General features: G+C 41.3%; 1 protein-coding gene across 1 annotated transcript in view; it reads left to right on the top strand.

The window, feature by feature from the left end:
• The window catches only part of LOC124863032 (multidrug resistance-associated protein 1-like), a 28,858-nt gene that overhangs the window by 1,434 nt on the left and 10,786 nt on the right, over positions 1 to 16,638 (top strand). Inside the window, exons 2-13 of the mRNA XM_047357272.1 lie at positions 217 to 286; positions 409 to 535; positions 3,058 to 3,234; positions 3,714 to 3,881; positions 5,625 to 5,799; positions 7,595 to 7,661; positions 8,738 to 8,864; positions 9,860 to 10,067; positions 13,177 to 13,487; positions 13,591 to 13,790; positions 15,208 to 15,334; positions 15,471 to 15,572. Coding sequence (XP_047213228.1) covers positions 217 to 286; positions 409 to 535; positions 3,058 to 3,234; positions 3,714 to 3,881; positions 5,625 to 5,799; positions 7,595 to 7,661; positions 8,738 to 8,864; positions 9,860 to 10,067; positions 13,177 to 13,487; positions 13,591 to 13,790; positions 15,208 to 15,334; positions 15,471 to 15,572 — 1,859 coding nt within the window. The remainder of the gene's footprint in view (positions 1 to 216; positions 287 to 408; positions 536 to 3,057; positions 3,235 to 3,713; positions 3,882 to 5,624; positions 5,800 to 7,594; positions 7,662 to 8,737; positions 8,865 to 9,859; positions 10,068 to 13,176; positions 13,488 to 13,590; positions 13,791 to 15,207; positions 15,335 to 15,470; positions 15,573 to 16,638) is intronic.

Genomic DNA, 16,638 nt, shown 5'->3' with positions numbered 1-16,638 from the left:
AGGGGCTTTTACACCAAGCTGACAATTATTAGTCAAGAACCAAAGTCAACATTCGGTTAAATGAACAAAAAATATATATATAGATCGGGAAATATTGGTCTCTTTACCCAGCCAAAAATAGTTACATTTTCAGGTGACGACATTTTATTTTTTAAAGTGATTTATCCTTATTGTTGTTTTCAGTTTAATTTATTTATGTACATTTGTTTTTCTCAGCTGCACATAGCATCTCCATAGTGGATGGAGTCTTCAGCTGGTCCAGAGCTGAACCACCGTCACTCAAGAGGTAGGTCCTGTCTGCCCTCAGCAGTCAGTTGCTTTTAAATTATCTGTTTAACAAGCAAACGTGCCTGAGAATTTCTTATTCAGGAGTGAACTGAGAAGAAGTCTACTTGTGTCTGTATTCAGGATAAATGTGTGCATCCCAGAAGGCTCCTTGGTTGCAGTGGTGGGACACGTTGGCTCAGGAAAGTCCTCACTGCTTTCTGCCCTTCTGGGAGAGATGGAAAAACTTGAAGGAGCTGTGGCTGTGAAGGTGGCTGCTCTTACTCTTTCACACTGACACAAAGCAAACACACATACACACGGTACAGTGAATATTAACCCAAAACCAGGTTCTGTACTTCTTGGTTCACTCCATTAAAGCTGCTTTCACAGTTATGTTCCCAAAATATTGGTGTTGTGTACCAAATAATCCTAATCCCTTTGTGGCTCTCTTCTCTGAATGCAGTGTGTCTGTACAGATTTTCTGTGAACATTTACTCTGAAGTCTTGCCATGATTCTAAATTTTATTTAGGTCTGGACTTTGACTAGGACATTCTAACACATGAATATGGTTTAATCTAAACCATTCCATTGTAGCTCTGGTTGTGTGTTTGGCTCTGATCTACAATCACTTGACAATATTCCCTGTCATTGCTGACAAAAAGCAACCCCTTAGCATGATACTACCACCACCATGTTTCATCATTCATGGGTAAAATGTTTCAGGCGGTTGAGAAGTGTCTTGCATTTTACCTAGTTCATCATGTCTGATGTGTGTGTCTCTGTAAAGGGTTTTGAGTTACTCTTGGTTTTATGAGAGTGCTCTATAAATACAGTTTGAGTCATTGATGTAAAAATTTCAGTCCTATACCATGAAAACAAATTACTTATGTTATGTTATGTTTTCTTAGAGATCTTTCTGAACTAAACATGAGATTAATGATGACACATTGTTGTTACTATAATGCTGGTTACCAACTCAGTAGTCAAGCTGCCAAGTCGACCAATCGAAATGAAGAGGGAGAATGAGAACTGACCGAGGCAAGCAACAAAATTGATGAATTAGTATTTCCTTAACATCACACCCATAGTATTAAAGCATGAGTCTATGTAATATTTTGTCATAATACATTTGAATACTCTTTGCACTAAATGGGCTACAAAATTAAATGTGATTCAGTCTAGCACATGGAGATGCTATAAATGTCCAAGTTAAAATGGGATTTATTTGTGATGTTTAACAGTCCTTTAAAAACTTTTACCAGCAATGTGAAAATAAACTTAAATGTGCAAACACAATCTGTTCTTTTCAGAGGGAAGCGGTTTAATCTAACAATTGCCTTTAGTTTCTGATCTTCGGCTTTTAAAGGAAACACACTTTAGAATAATCAGCCTATGTTTTAGGTACATAAGTATTCATTCTACTGATTAGTTCAACTTTCTGTTGAACTAAGAGGTAACTGGTGGGAGAAATGCATTCACGCACCGCCTTTACATTTTCTTAAGGCAGTGATTGGTCTTTGTCTTAATCTCTAATCTTGAAACCTACACTTCTCCAGAGCAGGTTTCCAGCGTAAGTTACCATGGTAAATGACCCAGGTAAGAAGTGAGCCAGCTTTATGATACTGAAAACTTGTATAGAACTAAACCTGAAGTTGCCTTGATAAGCTGCTAATCGAGCTCGACTAATGGTTATGTGGACAGATTCTTCTAATTCTGTTCTCATTGAACACCAAGGCATTTATGACACCTCAGCTAGTGAGAAAGCCAACATTGTCTGCCAAAGATTTGCCAAGATAAGCAGATTATCTGTCGCACTTATTCATCCCAGCTGCATCATCATCCTCGTTCAGCAATATTAATTTCAAATCCAAAAAAATCTGGAATATTCTGCACAACGTGGACTAGTAAAACATATCAAGATTTGATCAAATTCCAGCAAGTGCTCTCAAAAAGTGTGCTGCAGAACTGCTCAGTCCTGTCAGACAAACAAGTCATTTTCTGTCATGGATGTTCCCAGAAAAATGGAAAGCTACCAAAGTACTTCTTATTTATAAAACGGACTCAAAATGAGATCCATCCACGTGCCGTCTTTACTCACTGTCATCAATAATCAGACTATACCACAGTACAGCTGATACTATTACAATTCAAAACACCAGTGACAAAAGTGATGAAGTGTCTGTTGTCCTGGATTTAAAATTTGCCTTGGACCAGGTCTGACTCAATGGCCATTGTGCAAAGCTGACACCTGAAGGGGCAGGCATGTCTCAAGTATTGATGAGGGATGTTGTGGAACAATTTAAGAAGGACATTTAGTTGCATGCTAACGATTTCACCAGCTTTGCAAAACTAAAATCTCTTTACAGGTCTGAGATTGCAGCCAGCCTAAATAAAGACCTGTAAGGCAATGATCTGGTCCAGAAAGAGGAATCCATGTCTTAATTGGGACCACAAAAATAAATTTCAGGGAGAAGTTAGGGATTCTAGTTCTGTGTTTCAACAGTGAACTAACATGTACCAGCCATCTGTTTAACATTTGCAAAATAGGCTGCTTTAGGCAGTTGGATGACATCCAAAAAAAGCAAGTAAATAAAATACATGGAGGTTTGTGGCTATAATGTAACATGTGAAAAGGTTTAAGGGCTACGATTACTTTTGCAAGGCACCGTATATGATGCTCTAGATTTAAAGCAAAGGTCCTACAGAAGTGTCCTAGTCTGAAATAAAAGCAATAAATATTATGTGAGATATAAACTCAAAATGAAGCTTTTTGTGTGTGTTGCCTTCAGGGTTCTGTGGCTTACGTTTCACAGCAGGCATGGATTCAGAACTCCACACTGAAAGAGAACATCATGTTTGGTCAGGAGGGGAGGGAGGACTGGTATGACCATGTGGTGAAGGCGTGTGCCCTCCAACCGGACCTGGAGATCCTCCCTGCTGGAGATGAGACAGAGATCGGAGAGAAGGTATGGACAGAGGGTCACTCCGTCCATTTTGCACTATAATTTAATACATTTTATTCACAGTGGAAATGTTGGTGGATGGCTTTGACTCTTTACCATGTACACCCTTATTCTTTTCCTAGTCTTTTTTGTTTTTTTGCGGCACTAGTGTTCTTTATTTTTGCAACACCAGTGGTATTTTTTGACAGTAGATAAACAGGAAATGGGGACGGAGAGGGGAAAACATGCGGCAAATGTCGCTGGGGCCAGGACTCGAACCCAGGACAGCCGCGTCTAGCACTAAGGCATCCGTATATGGGTCGTGCACTTAATCCCCTACACCATCAGCCCCTAGCTAGTCTTTTTAATGGAGTCACATTGAAAATTGCAGCTGCTGGCCTGTATCCTTCTTATTTTTAATGTGATGCCAAAGTCAAAAATAGGTGATTCTGTATAGCCTTTGAGGTGTTGTAATTTTAGCTCCTGACATGTTTTGTGATAAGGGAGTGAATCTGTCTGGTGGCCAGAAGCAAAGGGTGAGCCTGGCCAGGGCTTTGTATTGTGACCGTGCTGTCTACCTGCTGGATGACCCGCTGTCTGCCGTTGATGCTCATGTTGGAAAGCACATCTTCGATCAGGTCATTGGGCCGCAGGGGATACTTAAGGACAAGGTGGGTGAACCAACCTGAATGACCCTTTAGTCTTTGCTTTAATATGTTTTCATACTTGGCTACAGGAAAAAAAAATGATGCAGAAATCCATGTTTTTCAAACCAGTTCCAGTACTGTACCAGTGCTAACGTTACCTTAGTACCTGTCTGGTCTGTTTCCAGACTTTGCATTACTTTGCATTGCCAAACACAAGAGAGGGGTCTGGCTGCAGAGAGTGTCTTTGTGTCTATCCGCAGCACGTGGAAGTAATTAATTAGAAGTACGTAATTTCTGAAGTGACAAAGCCTTCAGGAAATAAAAAAATATTTGTACTATATATACTTAGCTGGCTGTCAGAAACAGCAGTGCTCTGCTGTAATTAAATATGTGACCTGTTTGTTAAAACTTTGTAGGTCTTGGAAAAACTATATAAACAATAAGACATACAAATATAAATATCTTATTATTGCTGCCCCTGCTGCCTGATATCTGGAAGGAAAGGGCTACAACTTCCTCAACCTCTTCCAGTATTATTACGTTTGGATATATATATAAATGAGAAATAACTTTTCTTTGTACTTGTTTTAAAAAGTAAAATATAAAGTCAGAAAAACCCCTGCCAGAGTATCTGGAATGCAGTATTATGTGTTTCACTGAGACAATGCAGGATCATATCCCCAACTCCAATATCTCTTTATTTGTCTTTCTAACCATTTGAGCCAACAGAGATTTAAGCTAGAGTGGCAAAAACAAATTATGTTGATTAGCAGTTCTTGTGAACAATAAAAGGGATAATCCAGGATATGTTACAGATATTGAACTGATAGCTGTAAGTTTTTATCCATATTATTTACCAAGAGAATTCACCAGTGTTATTTTGGCAACTGTATACTATCAGCTGTTGCCGACACTGCATGTAATGTCATCATCTCAGTTTTTGCCTAGGTTATGGACACAACTCCCTGATTTATTTGTGGCATTGTCTAGTGATTTTAACCATGCCTTACTCTGCTACACTTCTTGAATTTTAGCAGTTTGTCAGCTGCTCCACAAGAGAAACAGGTGGAAATCTAAAATGTTGTACCAGCCACTATTTTTCTTTTCATGTGTGTAATATTTGCCTTGGCAATGTTGAAAAACTATTAGACAATTTGTGGTCCTTGGTAGCCTTTTCTTTTGTGCCATAAAGCTATTAGTCATGCTGCTAGAGAGCATGTGCTGCTGGAAATTGGAACGAAACATTGACTGGCTGCTCTCATCAAAACGTGTAACTCGCTATTATCAGTTCTATTCACTTTCTTGTGTAAAAAAAAAAAAGAAATCACCATTCAGTCAGAGGGTTCTTCAGATGTGCTGTAAGACGGAGCGCTACAGGAGATCCTTCCTGCCCACAGCCATCAACATCTACAACGTCTCTTTGAAGAAACCTGCATAATATGAGCTACACATCACTTAATTTCCCCTAGGGATAAATAAAGTATTTTTGAATTGAATTTAAATTCATTACAATTAATTTTCTCAAAACAATCTCTCTTGTAAGGCAGGCACTATTCAGTTAGTTTCAGCAGAAATGAAAGATTATCCTTAAAAAAGAAATTCACGCTAAACAGACAAAGTATACACACCTTATCCCACAAAACTGATCTGCGGTTCATACCTCAGTTCTCCCCCAGGGCAGCGTCACTAATAGACTTAACACTTAAAAAGGTAACTGTATGAATGACCTTCTATTTAGAAGTTACTGATTGTGTTGGAATTGTACAGACTCGGGTGCTGGTGACCCATGGTTTGAGCTACCTTCCCCAGACCGACCTGATCCTGGTCATGTTAGAGGGGGAGATCACAGAGATAGGCTCCTATCAGCACCTCATGGCCAAAGAGGGAGCCTTTGCGGAGTTTCTGCGAACCTACGCCACTGTTGACCAAACTGAAGACACTGGTAAGCAATATTTCATCATTATAAAGTTCTGGTTGTCAGTTCGGTTGCTGTTTTTCTACACTCAGGAGAAAGTTGGTACAGTGCCTTGCAAAAGTACTCAGCCCCCTTGAACTGGTCAACCTCTTGCCACATTTCAGACATCAAACATAAAGATATAAAATTCAAATTTTTTGTGAAGAATCAACAAGTGGGACACAATCGTGAAGTGGAATGAAATTTATTGGATTTGTCAAACGTTTTTAACAAATAAAAAACTGAAAAGTGGGGCGTGCAATATTATTGGGCTCCTTTACTTTCAGTGCAGCAAACTCACTCCAGAAGTTCTAAATGATCCAATGTTGTCCCAAATGACTGATGATGATAAATAGAATCCACCTGTGTGTAATCAAGTCTCCGTATAAATGCACCTGCTCTGTGATAGTCTCAGGGTTCTGTTCAAAGCGCAGAGAGCATCATGAAGACCAAGGAACACACCAGACAGGTCTAAGATACTGTTGTGGAGACGTTTAAAGCCGGATTCGGATACAAAAAGATTTCACAAGCTTTAAACATCCCAAGGAGCACTGTGCCAGCAATCATATTGAAATGGAAGGAGTATCAGACCACTGCAAATCTACCAAGACCCGGCCGTCCCTCTAAACTTTCATCTTGAACAAGACTGATCAGAGATGCAGCCAAGAGGCCCATGATCACTCTGGATGAACTGCAGAGATCTACAGCTGAGGTGGGAGAGTCTGTCCATAGGACAACAATCAGTCGTACACTGCACAAATCTGGCCGTTATGGAAGAGTGGCAAGAAGAAAGCCATTTCTCAAAGATATCCATAAAAAGTCTCATTTAAGGTTTGCCACAAGCCACCTGGGAGACGCACCACACATCTGGAAGAAGGTTCTCTGGTCAGATGAAACCAAATCTAACTGTTTGGCCACAATGCAAAACGATATGTTTGGCGTAAAAGCAACACAGCTCATCACCCTGAACACACCATCCCCACTCTCAAACATGGTGGTGGCAGCATCATGGTTTGGGCCTGCTTTTCATCAGCAGGGACAGGGAAGATGGTCAAAATTGATGGGAAGATGGATGGGGCCAAATACAGGACCATTCTGGAACAAAACCTGTTGGAGTCTGCAAGAGACCTGAGACTGGGACGGAGATTTATCTTCCAACAAGACAATGATCCAAAACATAAAGCCAAATCTACAATGGAATAGTTCACAAATAAACATATCCAGGTGTTGGAATGGCCAAGTCAAAGTCCAGACCTGAATCCAATCGAGAATCTGTTCAAAGAGCTGAAGACTGCTGTTCACGAATGCTCTCCATCCAACCTCACTGAGCTACAGCTGTTTTGCAAGGAAGAATGGGCAAGAATTTCAGTCTCTCGATGTGCAAAATTGATAGAGACAAACCCCAAGCAACTTGCAGCTATAACTGCAGCAAAGGGTGGCGCTACAAAGTATTCACGCAAAGGGGCTGAATAATATTGCACGCCCCACTTTTCAGTTTTTTATTTATTAAAAAGGTTTGACACATCCAATAAATTTCATTCAACTTCACGATTGTGTCCCACATGTTGCTGATTCTTCACAAAAAATAGAATTTTATATCTTTATGTTTGAACCCTGAAATGTGGCAAGAGGTTGACCAGTTCAAAGGGGCCGAGTACTTTCGCAAGGCACTGTAACTGTGCCATGTCAAAGCCTTGATCATAATGTTTCCTATAGTGACTGTAAGTAATAATCAGATGTCAGCCCACTAGCATAAAGCTTTCCTTTGTGTTTCCTTCCCTAGATTTAAATGCTACACCAAAAAAGGGAGCCAAAGCAGTGGAGAACGGTGATGTGCCTGTTCTCATTGGGTGAGTATCTGGTTAAAGCTCAGTGAAATCTGTGAGGTATAACCTGTCGTGGAACAGATCCAGCTTTTAAGCATGGTCCATTCATTTTCAATAGGGTTGTGGTCAAAGCCTTTACAAAAACTTCATGTTAGCCTTATTTATCCAATCTTAAACCAGTTCTGATGTATGTTTGGGATCATTCTCCTGTCGGACATCCAACTGAGTAAAAGTTTCAACCATCTAGCTGCTGATTTGAGGTGTAGTTGAAAGATTTGGAGGTGGTGTGCATCCTTTATCAATTTATCCACTTCATGCAATGCACCAGTACCACTGACAGGGAAAGAATCCCACAGGATGAGAAAGTCTCCCAGTTTATGATCTGAATGAGCCTTGGTGCTTCCTGAGTTGTTCCTAAACATCCTGAGCAATTCTCCTTTATCTGAAGGTTACAGTTTGGTTAAAATAAATCATACATGGATATAATCCTGCAATATAATGATCCCAAACACACATCAGAAAGGGCTTTGGCATAAATAAGGCAGGTTCAGTTGATGCTTCTGGAATAGCACTGACCTCAACCCTGTTTAAAATAAAATCTATGTTCTATGCACCAAGCTGAATTAATGCCAAACACCAACCAGTTTCGTTGGCTGTACCAGAGTGGTCAAATATCCTTTTGTATATACCAGGTTCTTGTTGATGGCTACAAGAAGTCTGTGGTATTTGCAACTTGCTAAGAGAAGTTTGTCCACACATTTCTAGAGGTGTTTGTAACCTCTAGATATGATTTTGGCAATAAATTAATACATTTTGAAAACAAGAAATAGGTGCACAAGTTTGAAAGTTGTTTGTTGTATGATTCTAATTAAAATAAAGAACAGTATAAATACATAATTAAAAGCCCAAAATGAATAAGACATTTATGGTGATAATAAGTGAATGGAAACTTCAGAGTGTAGATCTGCACATAGGGTCCCTTAAACTTCCCCAATTTTCTGCTTTTCTCTTTAGGACACATCTTTTTTACCAATGTTTGTTATTGTATATATATAGACGTTTTCTGACAATTACAAATGTGTGCTCCTTCTTCTGGGCAGTGGCCCAGCTGTCAGCATTGAATCCAAAAATTCCCCAGAGGATAATGATGGCAAAGAACTGAATAAGAAGGCCAAGAACCCTGAAATGGGGAAGCTGACCGAAGCCGACAAGGCCAGCACTGGACGGGTATGTAGAGTTAAAAAGAACCAACTATATATATTAAACATGTGGTGTGTATTCATGATCATTTATTCAATATAACATTTAGATAATAAATAATAGAAACATCTTCTGGAAGTTAACAGGGATTTTGAGAGCCCCAGTGAGAGTTTGCAGGACCCCACCAGGGCCCATTTCAGGTCCTGCAGCCCACAGCTGGTGTGAAACAACCCAACAAACAATAGGCAGGCAGCAAGCCAGGAACCCACCATGCAGTGGCATGGCCTTAGAACCCACACAGACACCACCACATGAGCGGGTGCCTCCTGTCTGGTCTTTAAATTCTCAGACTTCGCTACTGTAAGGCGAGGCCGATGGTTGTCGGGCTTCCTACATGCCAAGTTGCAAGCACGATGAGAGGTGATGTTCTTTTGGGCATTTCTCGGCAGTTTAAGCTGGTGCTGGAGGAAATCTCACACAGTGCCCTCTGCCTCTTCTCCCGCACGCCCGGGCATGCCGGAGAAGACCTGGTTGTCCCGCATTCTTCGAACCTGGATGTTGAGTATGGCCTCTCTCAATATTCAGTGTTTTCCGAACTACTTTACACTCACTACTTTATGTTGATTGAATTGCGCCACATTGTAGTTCATGAGTTTTTGTTGATCAGAGGTTGTAGGGAGCTAAATTAAATCCTGATAGGGATCAAGGACCCGTGTATTCATCCAATACAAATAAGGACTTAGGGCACAGCGGCAGTGCAGGGGTAAAGCACCCAACTCATGTACAGAGGCTACAGTCCTCGATGTAACTGTCATGGGTTCATCTCCCAACCAGTTGACCTTTGCTGCATGTCTTGCACTCTCTCTCCACCTCATTTCCTGTCGGTCAACTTACAAATGAAGGCCACCAGTGCCACAAAAATTTAAAGAAAAAGAAAAAAGGGGACCTAAAAGAGGTTGTTTTGTATACATTTTGCCATTTTAGCAATCAGTAGCTGATTCAAGATGTCATCCTCTCCTTAGGTCAAGCCAACTATATTTTGGGCCTATCTGAAAGCCATTGGTGTGCTTCTGTCCTGCATCAGTCTGCTGCTGTTTCTTGCCCATCATCTGGTCTCCTTGTTCTCCAACTACTGGCTTAGCCTGTGGACCGATGATCCAGTGGTTAATGGCACTCAGCCTTACAGAATAATGAGACTTGGGGTGTACGGTGGTCTTGGCCTAACCCAAGGTAAGCCAGAATTTTTTTTTTTTATGCATTAGAGTTATCTGTGTACTGTGCCTTGCAAAAGTATTTATACAAGGTATTTTTTTTAATGTTTTGTCATGATACTTTGTATTTTAATGGGATTTTCTGTGACAAACCAACAGAACGTAGTGGATAATTGTTAAGTGGAAGGTAAGAAATACATGCTTATAATTAATATTTTTTGCAAATACAAATCTGAAAATTATGGAGTGTATTTGTAATTAGAATTTCTTTTGATACCGCTAAATAAAATCCAATGCCATCAGCTTCCTTCAGATGTCACCTAATTGGTAATTACAGTCCTCCGGTTTCAGACCTTTGTTAGTCAGAATAGGTTCTTAAACAATATCCCAAGCTTTCAACAGAATCCAATTCAAATGCAGGTTTCTTCAAAGAGTTCTTGTAGAGGCTGATGGCTATGGGCATAAAGGATCTCCTGTTGTGGTCAATAGTACAACGTATCTGAAGAAGCCTCTGACTGGTGTCAGTGAAGACACTGTTGTATAACAGTCTGATGAAAAGGATGCTTAAGGTGTCTGTGATGTTCTTCATTTTATGAAGCATCCCTCTTTGCACAATCATCTCCAGAGGTTCTTGAGCGGTCCACAGAATAGAACCAGCCTTTTTGTTAGCTCGTTGCTCTTCTTAAGTCACTGGTTCTGGTGCTACCACCTCAACAGATGATAGCAAAAGAGATCACACTCTCCACAACAGACTTACAGACAATATGCAGCATCTTGCTGCAAACACTGAAGGACAGTGCTTCCTCAAGGAGTACAGTCTGCTCTGTCCCTTGTTCTAGACGGCTTCACGGCTCCATCCAGGTGAACACTGAGGTATTTATACTCCTCCACCACCTCCACTTCTTCTCCCATGATGGAAATAGTGTCTGACCTATTCTTGTTTTTCTTAAAATCTACAATCATCTCATTTGTTTTATTCACATTCAAGATGAAATGATTGTTTCCACACCATGCCACAAAGCGGTCCACCAGCTTCCTGTACTCAGCTTCTTGTCCATCTCTGATACACCAACGTCTGCAGAATCGTCTGAATATTTCTGCAGATGACAGGAGTCTGTCTTGTACTGGAAGTCTGAGGTGTACAGAGTGAAAAGGAATGGTGAGAGTACAGTCCCCTGCGGTGCTCCTGTGCTGCTGACTACCTGGTTAGACTCACCACCCTTCAGTCTCACAAACTGTTGTCTGTTTGTCAGGTAGTCTTTGATCCAGGAGATTGTTGAGGCCTCCACCTGAGTCTTCTGGAGTTTCTGACAAAGAAAATCAGGTTGGATTGTATTAAATGCACTGGAGAAAACAAAGAACATGATCCTCACAGTGCTGCTGGCTTTGTCCAGATGACAGTGGGTTTGTTGAAGCAGGTGTATGATGGCATCAACTCTAACTCTATAGTGATGAGCTAATGCAGGGGGACCTTTTATATATCTGTTTGTTTGCTTACTCAGGTGGGCCAACAGGAGTCTCTCTAGGACCTTCACGATGTGGGATATTAGGGCAACAGGACTATTGTCATTGAGGACTGATGAGTTATTCTTGGTACCAGAACAAGGCAGGAGGCCTTCCAAAACACTGGAACCTTCTCCTGTGTCAGGTCAAGGTTAAAGAGGTGCTATGAAATCCCACAGAGCTGCTCTGCACAGCCCTTCAGGACTCTAGGGCTGACATGATCTGGACCTGCAGCCTTATTCCAGTTCAGTCTCTCCAACTGCCTCTTTACCTGACTTCTAGAGACAGAAAGGCTGGAGGGGGAGATGAAGCATCTCCTGATTTGGTTAAAGACAAATATGTAGAAGTAGAATGGTCTTTATTTCTTGTTAAGCAGGTCCTTCAGGTCACTGGTGATCCAGGGTTTGTTATTGGTGAAGCGTCTCACTGTTCTGATGGAATTGGTTTTATCAACACTTTACATAGTCGGTCCCACACTCAGTCTTTGCATTGATTTCCTCTCCATGTGTCTCGCACAATGCACCACAGTTTGTAGCTGTGTAGCTAAAGTTCTGCAGGGCTTCTTCAGCTTCCTGTGAATATGTTCTCACAGTTCTCTTGACTACAGGTTGCCTTTGAACAATGGGTTTATATTCCAAACATAGGAAAACATTGCTGTGATGTGATTTACATACATGCGGTCATACATGCAAAAATCATTGCAGCTGCACAGCATCCGATACCAGAATGAACAATCATCCTAAAAAGCACACAGAAAAAAGAATAATAATTTTTTTTTTCCTTTTTAATCTAAATTTAATCTGGATAAAGTCCCATTGAGATCCAAAACCTCTTTTCAAGAGAGTCCTGGCCAAGAGGCAGCAACAAGTAAAACACAATTATTTTTGCGTATATTGTTGTTAAAAAGAAGCAGCTATGAAAAACGGGTACATGTTATTGAACCGGCTTCAAGAAGACTTAGTTTGGATTTAATAGCAATCAGTGGAATAAATTCGGTTTCCAGGTCTTCGGTAAGGATGAAAGTAACAGCTACTCCAGCCTGCTGCCATCTTTAGCTGCATTATTTAGAGAGGTTCAATCCACCAAGACATGGCAGTCCGACTCAACTGACAGGCTGGGCAGGAGCAACATTAGTCAGAGAAGCAGCCAAGAGGCCCATGGTAACTCTGGAGCAGATCCAGAGATCATCAGCTGATGTTTACAATTTGTTGTGCACTCTTTACATCAAGAAGAAAGGGTGGCAAGACGAAAGCCATTGTTGAAGGAAAGCCGTACAAAGTTCCGCTTGGACTTTGAAACAAGCCGTGTTGGAAACATGGCATAGTCAAACATAGAGGTACCAGTATCTTGCTCTGGGAATGCTCATCTTTAGCATTCATGCCATACTTTTAGATTTAATTTAGTAAAAAGAGCTTAAATCCATGTTTACTTTAACTTCCGCTTCACAATTAAATGCTACTTTGTGTTGGTCTATCACGTAAATCCAAATAAATTACATAGAGTTCTGTGACTGTTACAGAAAGTGAAAAAGTTCAAAAGGGCACACATATCTTTGTGAGGTTGTGTTTTTAAATTCATTCCTTCAGCATTGTAAATGGTCTTAACCTTTCACTGCTACCTTGTAGGTGTAGCAGTCTTTGGATATTCTCTCTCCGTCTCCATTGGGGGCATCATGGCATCCCGCTACCTCCACCAGTCCTTATTATACGATGTCCTGCGCTCACCCATGTCCTTCTTTGAAAAAACCCCAAGCGGCAATCTGGTCAACCGCTTTGCCAAGGAGATGGATACCATTGATTCTGTCATCCCCAGCATTATTAAAATGTTCATGGGATCCTTGTTCAACGTGGTGGGTTCTTGTCTCATCATCCTGTTTGCCACACCACTAGTGGCTATCATCATTCCTTTCCTTGGGGTGCTCTACTTTTTTGTGCAGGTCAGTTGAAAATACTTCCTGAGTTTCTGCTCTGTGTGCAGCTCTGACTTGTTTACGGATGTGACTAAAATTGTTGTACATTACATCGGCTGTTTGTGTCCAGAGGTTTTATGTGGCAACTTCTCGCCAGTTGAAGCGCCTCGAGTCGGTCAGTCGTTCACCCATCTACACCCACTTTAACGAAACATTGCTGGGCAACTCTGTCATCCGAGCCTTTGGTGAGCAGGAGCGATTCATCCAGGAGAGTGACCAGCGGGTAGACCACAACCAGAAGGCCTACTACCCCAGTATAGTAGCAAACAGGTTAGGAGCACTGCACTTTTTTTTTCTGACACACAAAAATTGTCATGTTTTCAACAAGATATGCACCAGTAGCAATCTCACGTTTTTCTAATGTGGGGTGGTGGGTGAACAAAGTCCTACTAAAACTGCCGGGGACTCGTAAAGCATTTATTAGGATCATAAACATACTGTCTGCCAAATGGGATGATGAGCATGAATATGTTTTTCCTTCTCTGACTGTCTCTCCTGCTGTTGACTGGCAGGAGGGTGCAGAAAGTCTTTTGTCATTAAAGAGCCCGGTTCTTGGGAGGAACTTGGAAACTTGGGAGGAAAGCTCTTTACTTTGTCAGCATGCATGGGTCAGTGTGTCGACATGACCTGAGTGTTTTGGCGTCGATTCTTCCCTGAGGCGCTGTTGGTGGTCACTGTACAAAGCCCCCCATTGAGAAATGAGTAGGTGACCTCCAGTGGATGGTGGTACCAGGGGCCATAGCCAGAAACAGTTATCTGGCACACTGTACTCCTGGCATAGGGGATAACTGCCCCTTAGGTTCTCAAAAAGCCACTGTAGAACATTTGTTTGTAGTGTACATACTTAGTTGTACTTTTTGCTGTTGTAAAAAGACAGGAGTCTGGGATCATAAATTTTATTTATGATCCCAAACATTCTGTAAAGCCAAACATGTGCATGTATTGTTGAATTTTATTTTGGAGGACGCACAGTTGGCAGTATGGAAAACACGGCAAAGCCGTATAGGGGAAGAGGGTTCTGAAGATGTTTTAGTTTTTAATAGATTAATTACAGCTCGGCTAAAAATCGAGTTTGAGTATTAGACACTTACAGAGAAGTTGGACACTTTTGCAAAGACCTTGGCGGTACAGAGTGGTTTGTATTCAGTTTGTGCAAATTCTTTGTCTCTTCATTTATGAAACGGTTTGTAAGTAGTCCTTGTTTTGAATGAGTGAGTATCCTGTCAGAAAAGATCATTGTAAAACTCAAAACTCTTTCATTTCCTTGCTTCCTTCCTTCCTTGCCTTCTTCCTGCCGTTTCTGGTGTTTTTCAAATTTATATTTGCCTGCCTTATATAGGCCTGCCTCAGGGTTTAAATATCTGCCAAATAAAAATTTTTAGTTTTGGTATTATTCCAGCCTTCCTGATATCATCTGAAAGTTTTGCACTCTTACAGCCTGAATGAACTTGTCTCTGCGTGTTTATATAAAACACTGTTTCCTTTTCTATAGCTACGTAGTCCTTCTGTTGTTCATCTGACTTTATTTTAAACACATGACCGGGTTCTTGTGTTTACAACCTGCAGGTTTCTGTTCAGGGAGCTAAAATCATCCAACTGTAAAACACCATCCACATAGCTGCATCTTTGCTTTCCTCTCCATTTCAGTAAAAGCTCCTTGTTTGTTTTTGAACTTGTGTTTGTGTAGGTGGCTGGCAATTCGCCTGGAGTTTGTAGGAAACTGCATTGTGTCATTTGCTGCCCTGTTTGCTGTTATAGCCAGAGAAAGCCTCAGCCCAGGCATCATGGGGCTGTCAATATCCTACGCCCTGCAGGTAAACCCAACACTTCTTAACCAGTTCTTAACACCAGTGTCAGTGGAGCAATTTTTGCAGAAGTTTTGTAAAATGTTCATGAATGTGCTTAACAAGCATTTGGGCCTAACCGTACCTCTTTTTGCTTCGTATGCAGCTGACTGCCTCACTGACGTGGCTGGTGAGAATGTCCTCTGATGTAGAGACGAATATAGTGGCTGTGGAGAAGGTGAAAGAGTACAGCAGTACAGAGAAAGAGGTACACAACACATTCCTTGGACCAAAACTATTTCCAGAACGACTCATAATATTAGAATGTTTGTGAGTTGACTTTATTTTTCTTTGTTTTTTGTGATGATGCGGGTTTGACTTGATTTTTGGGTTTAGGTTTTGGTAAGGTCAGAGATTAATTGGACGACCTATTTAAAACAGTGGTCCAACCTCACACCCACTGTCATTTGCACCAGGAAGCTCCTGCTGAAGTCCAGCCTAGCTGCCCCAAAGCTGAGCAGATTGGAGAGTTTGCACAGTCTGTCATGGTAACCCAAAGTTACTTTCAATGGCAGCACCCTAAGAAGAACCTTTAGGTTTCGGTTTCAGAGATTGGTCAGATTTTAAGAGTTGGTGAATTGGTCCATGAATTAATTGCTCACAGGAACTCTTTAAACATCAATTCATGCTGTAAACAGTGGTCAGATGTTAGTCACCAAGCCTTGGACACACGACGGGCACATACGGAGCTCCGACTGTTGTTTTTAGTCATTTTAATGTTCATATGTAAACATACCACATGGATGTCCTAATTTCTCAAGGTTGTGATCTCAGTTTCACAGGCCCTTCAGCACAAACCACTAAAATGTTGTAACATGGTTTGGTTGCCATCACTGAATTGGAGACATGCCAGCACCAGAAGTGACAGCAGCAGGACCACTGAGACCCTGTCAGGTAGCAAAAAGAGCACAATGTGCAAAGACAGTGCTGGAAGAGGTATCCGTTTTAGAGTAGTCTCTGGAAGCAGAGCTAGTAAACACTCGGACGTCTAGAGACCAGAAAAATATGATCTGTTCTAAGGCTCAGTGGAAAAGGGGACATCACAGATTTATAAGCCAGATGACCTGTTTGAGTTTGACCTTCCCTCTGATCTAGGTACGCTGGATAGAGGTGATCCCACTCTAAAACCCTGGTTTGAAAAGGTAACGACGGTGGCATCAATAAACAGCCTGTCAACTGTTTTGTGATGGCAAAGGGGAAATAAAAATACAGGAGATAGTTTGGAAAACATTGCAAGAGAAAGTGTCCACTGGGTTCTCCTGATTGACCCTGGT

The sequence above is a fragment of the Girardinichthys multiradiatus genome, chromosome X, assembly GCF_021462225.1.
Source record: "Girardinichthys multiradiatus isolate DD_20200921_A chromosome X, DD_fGirMul_XY1, whole genome shotgun sequence".
NCBI lineage: Eukaryota > Metazoa > Chordata > Actinopteri > Cyprinodontiformes > Goodeidae > Girardinichthys > Girardinichthys multiradiatus.
This window is presented reverse-complemented; position numbering and strand designations above follow the sequence as displayed.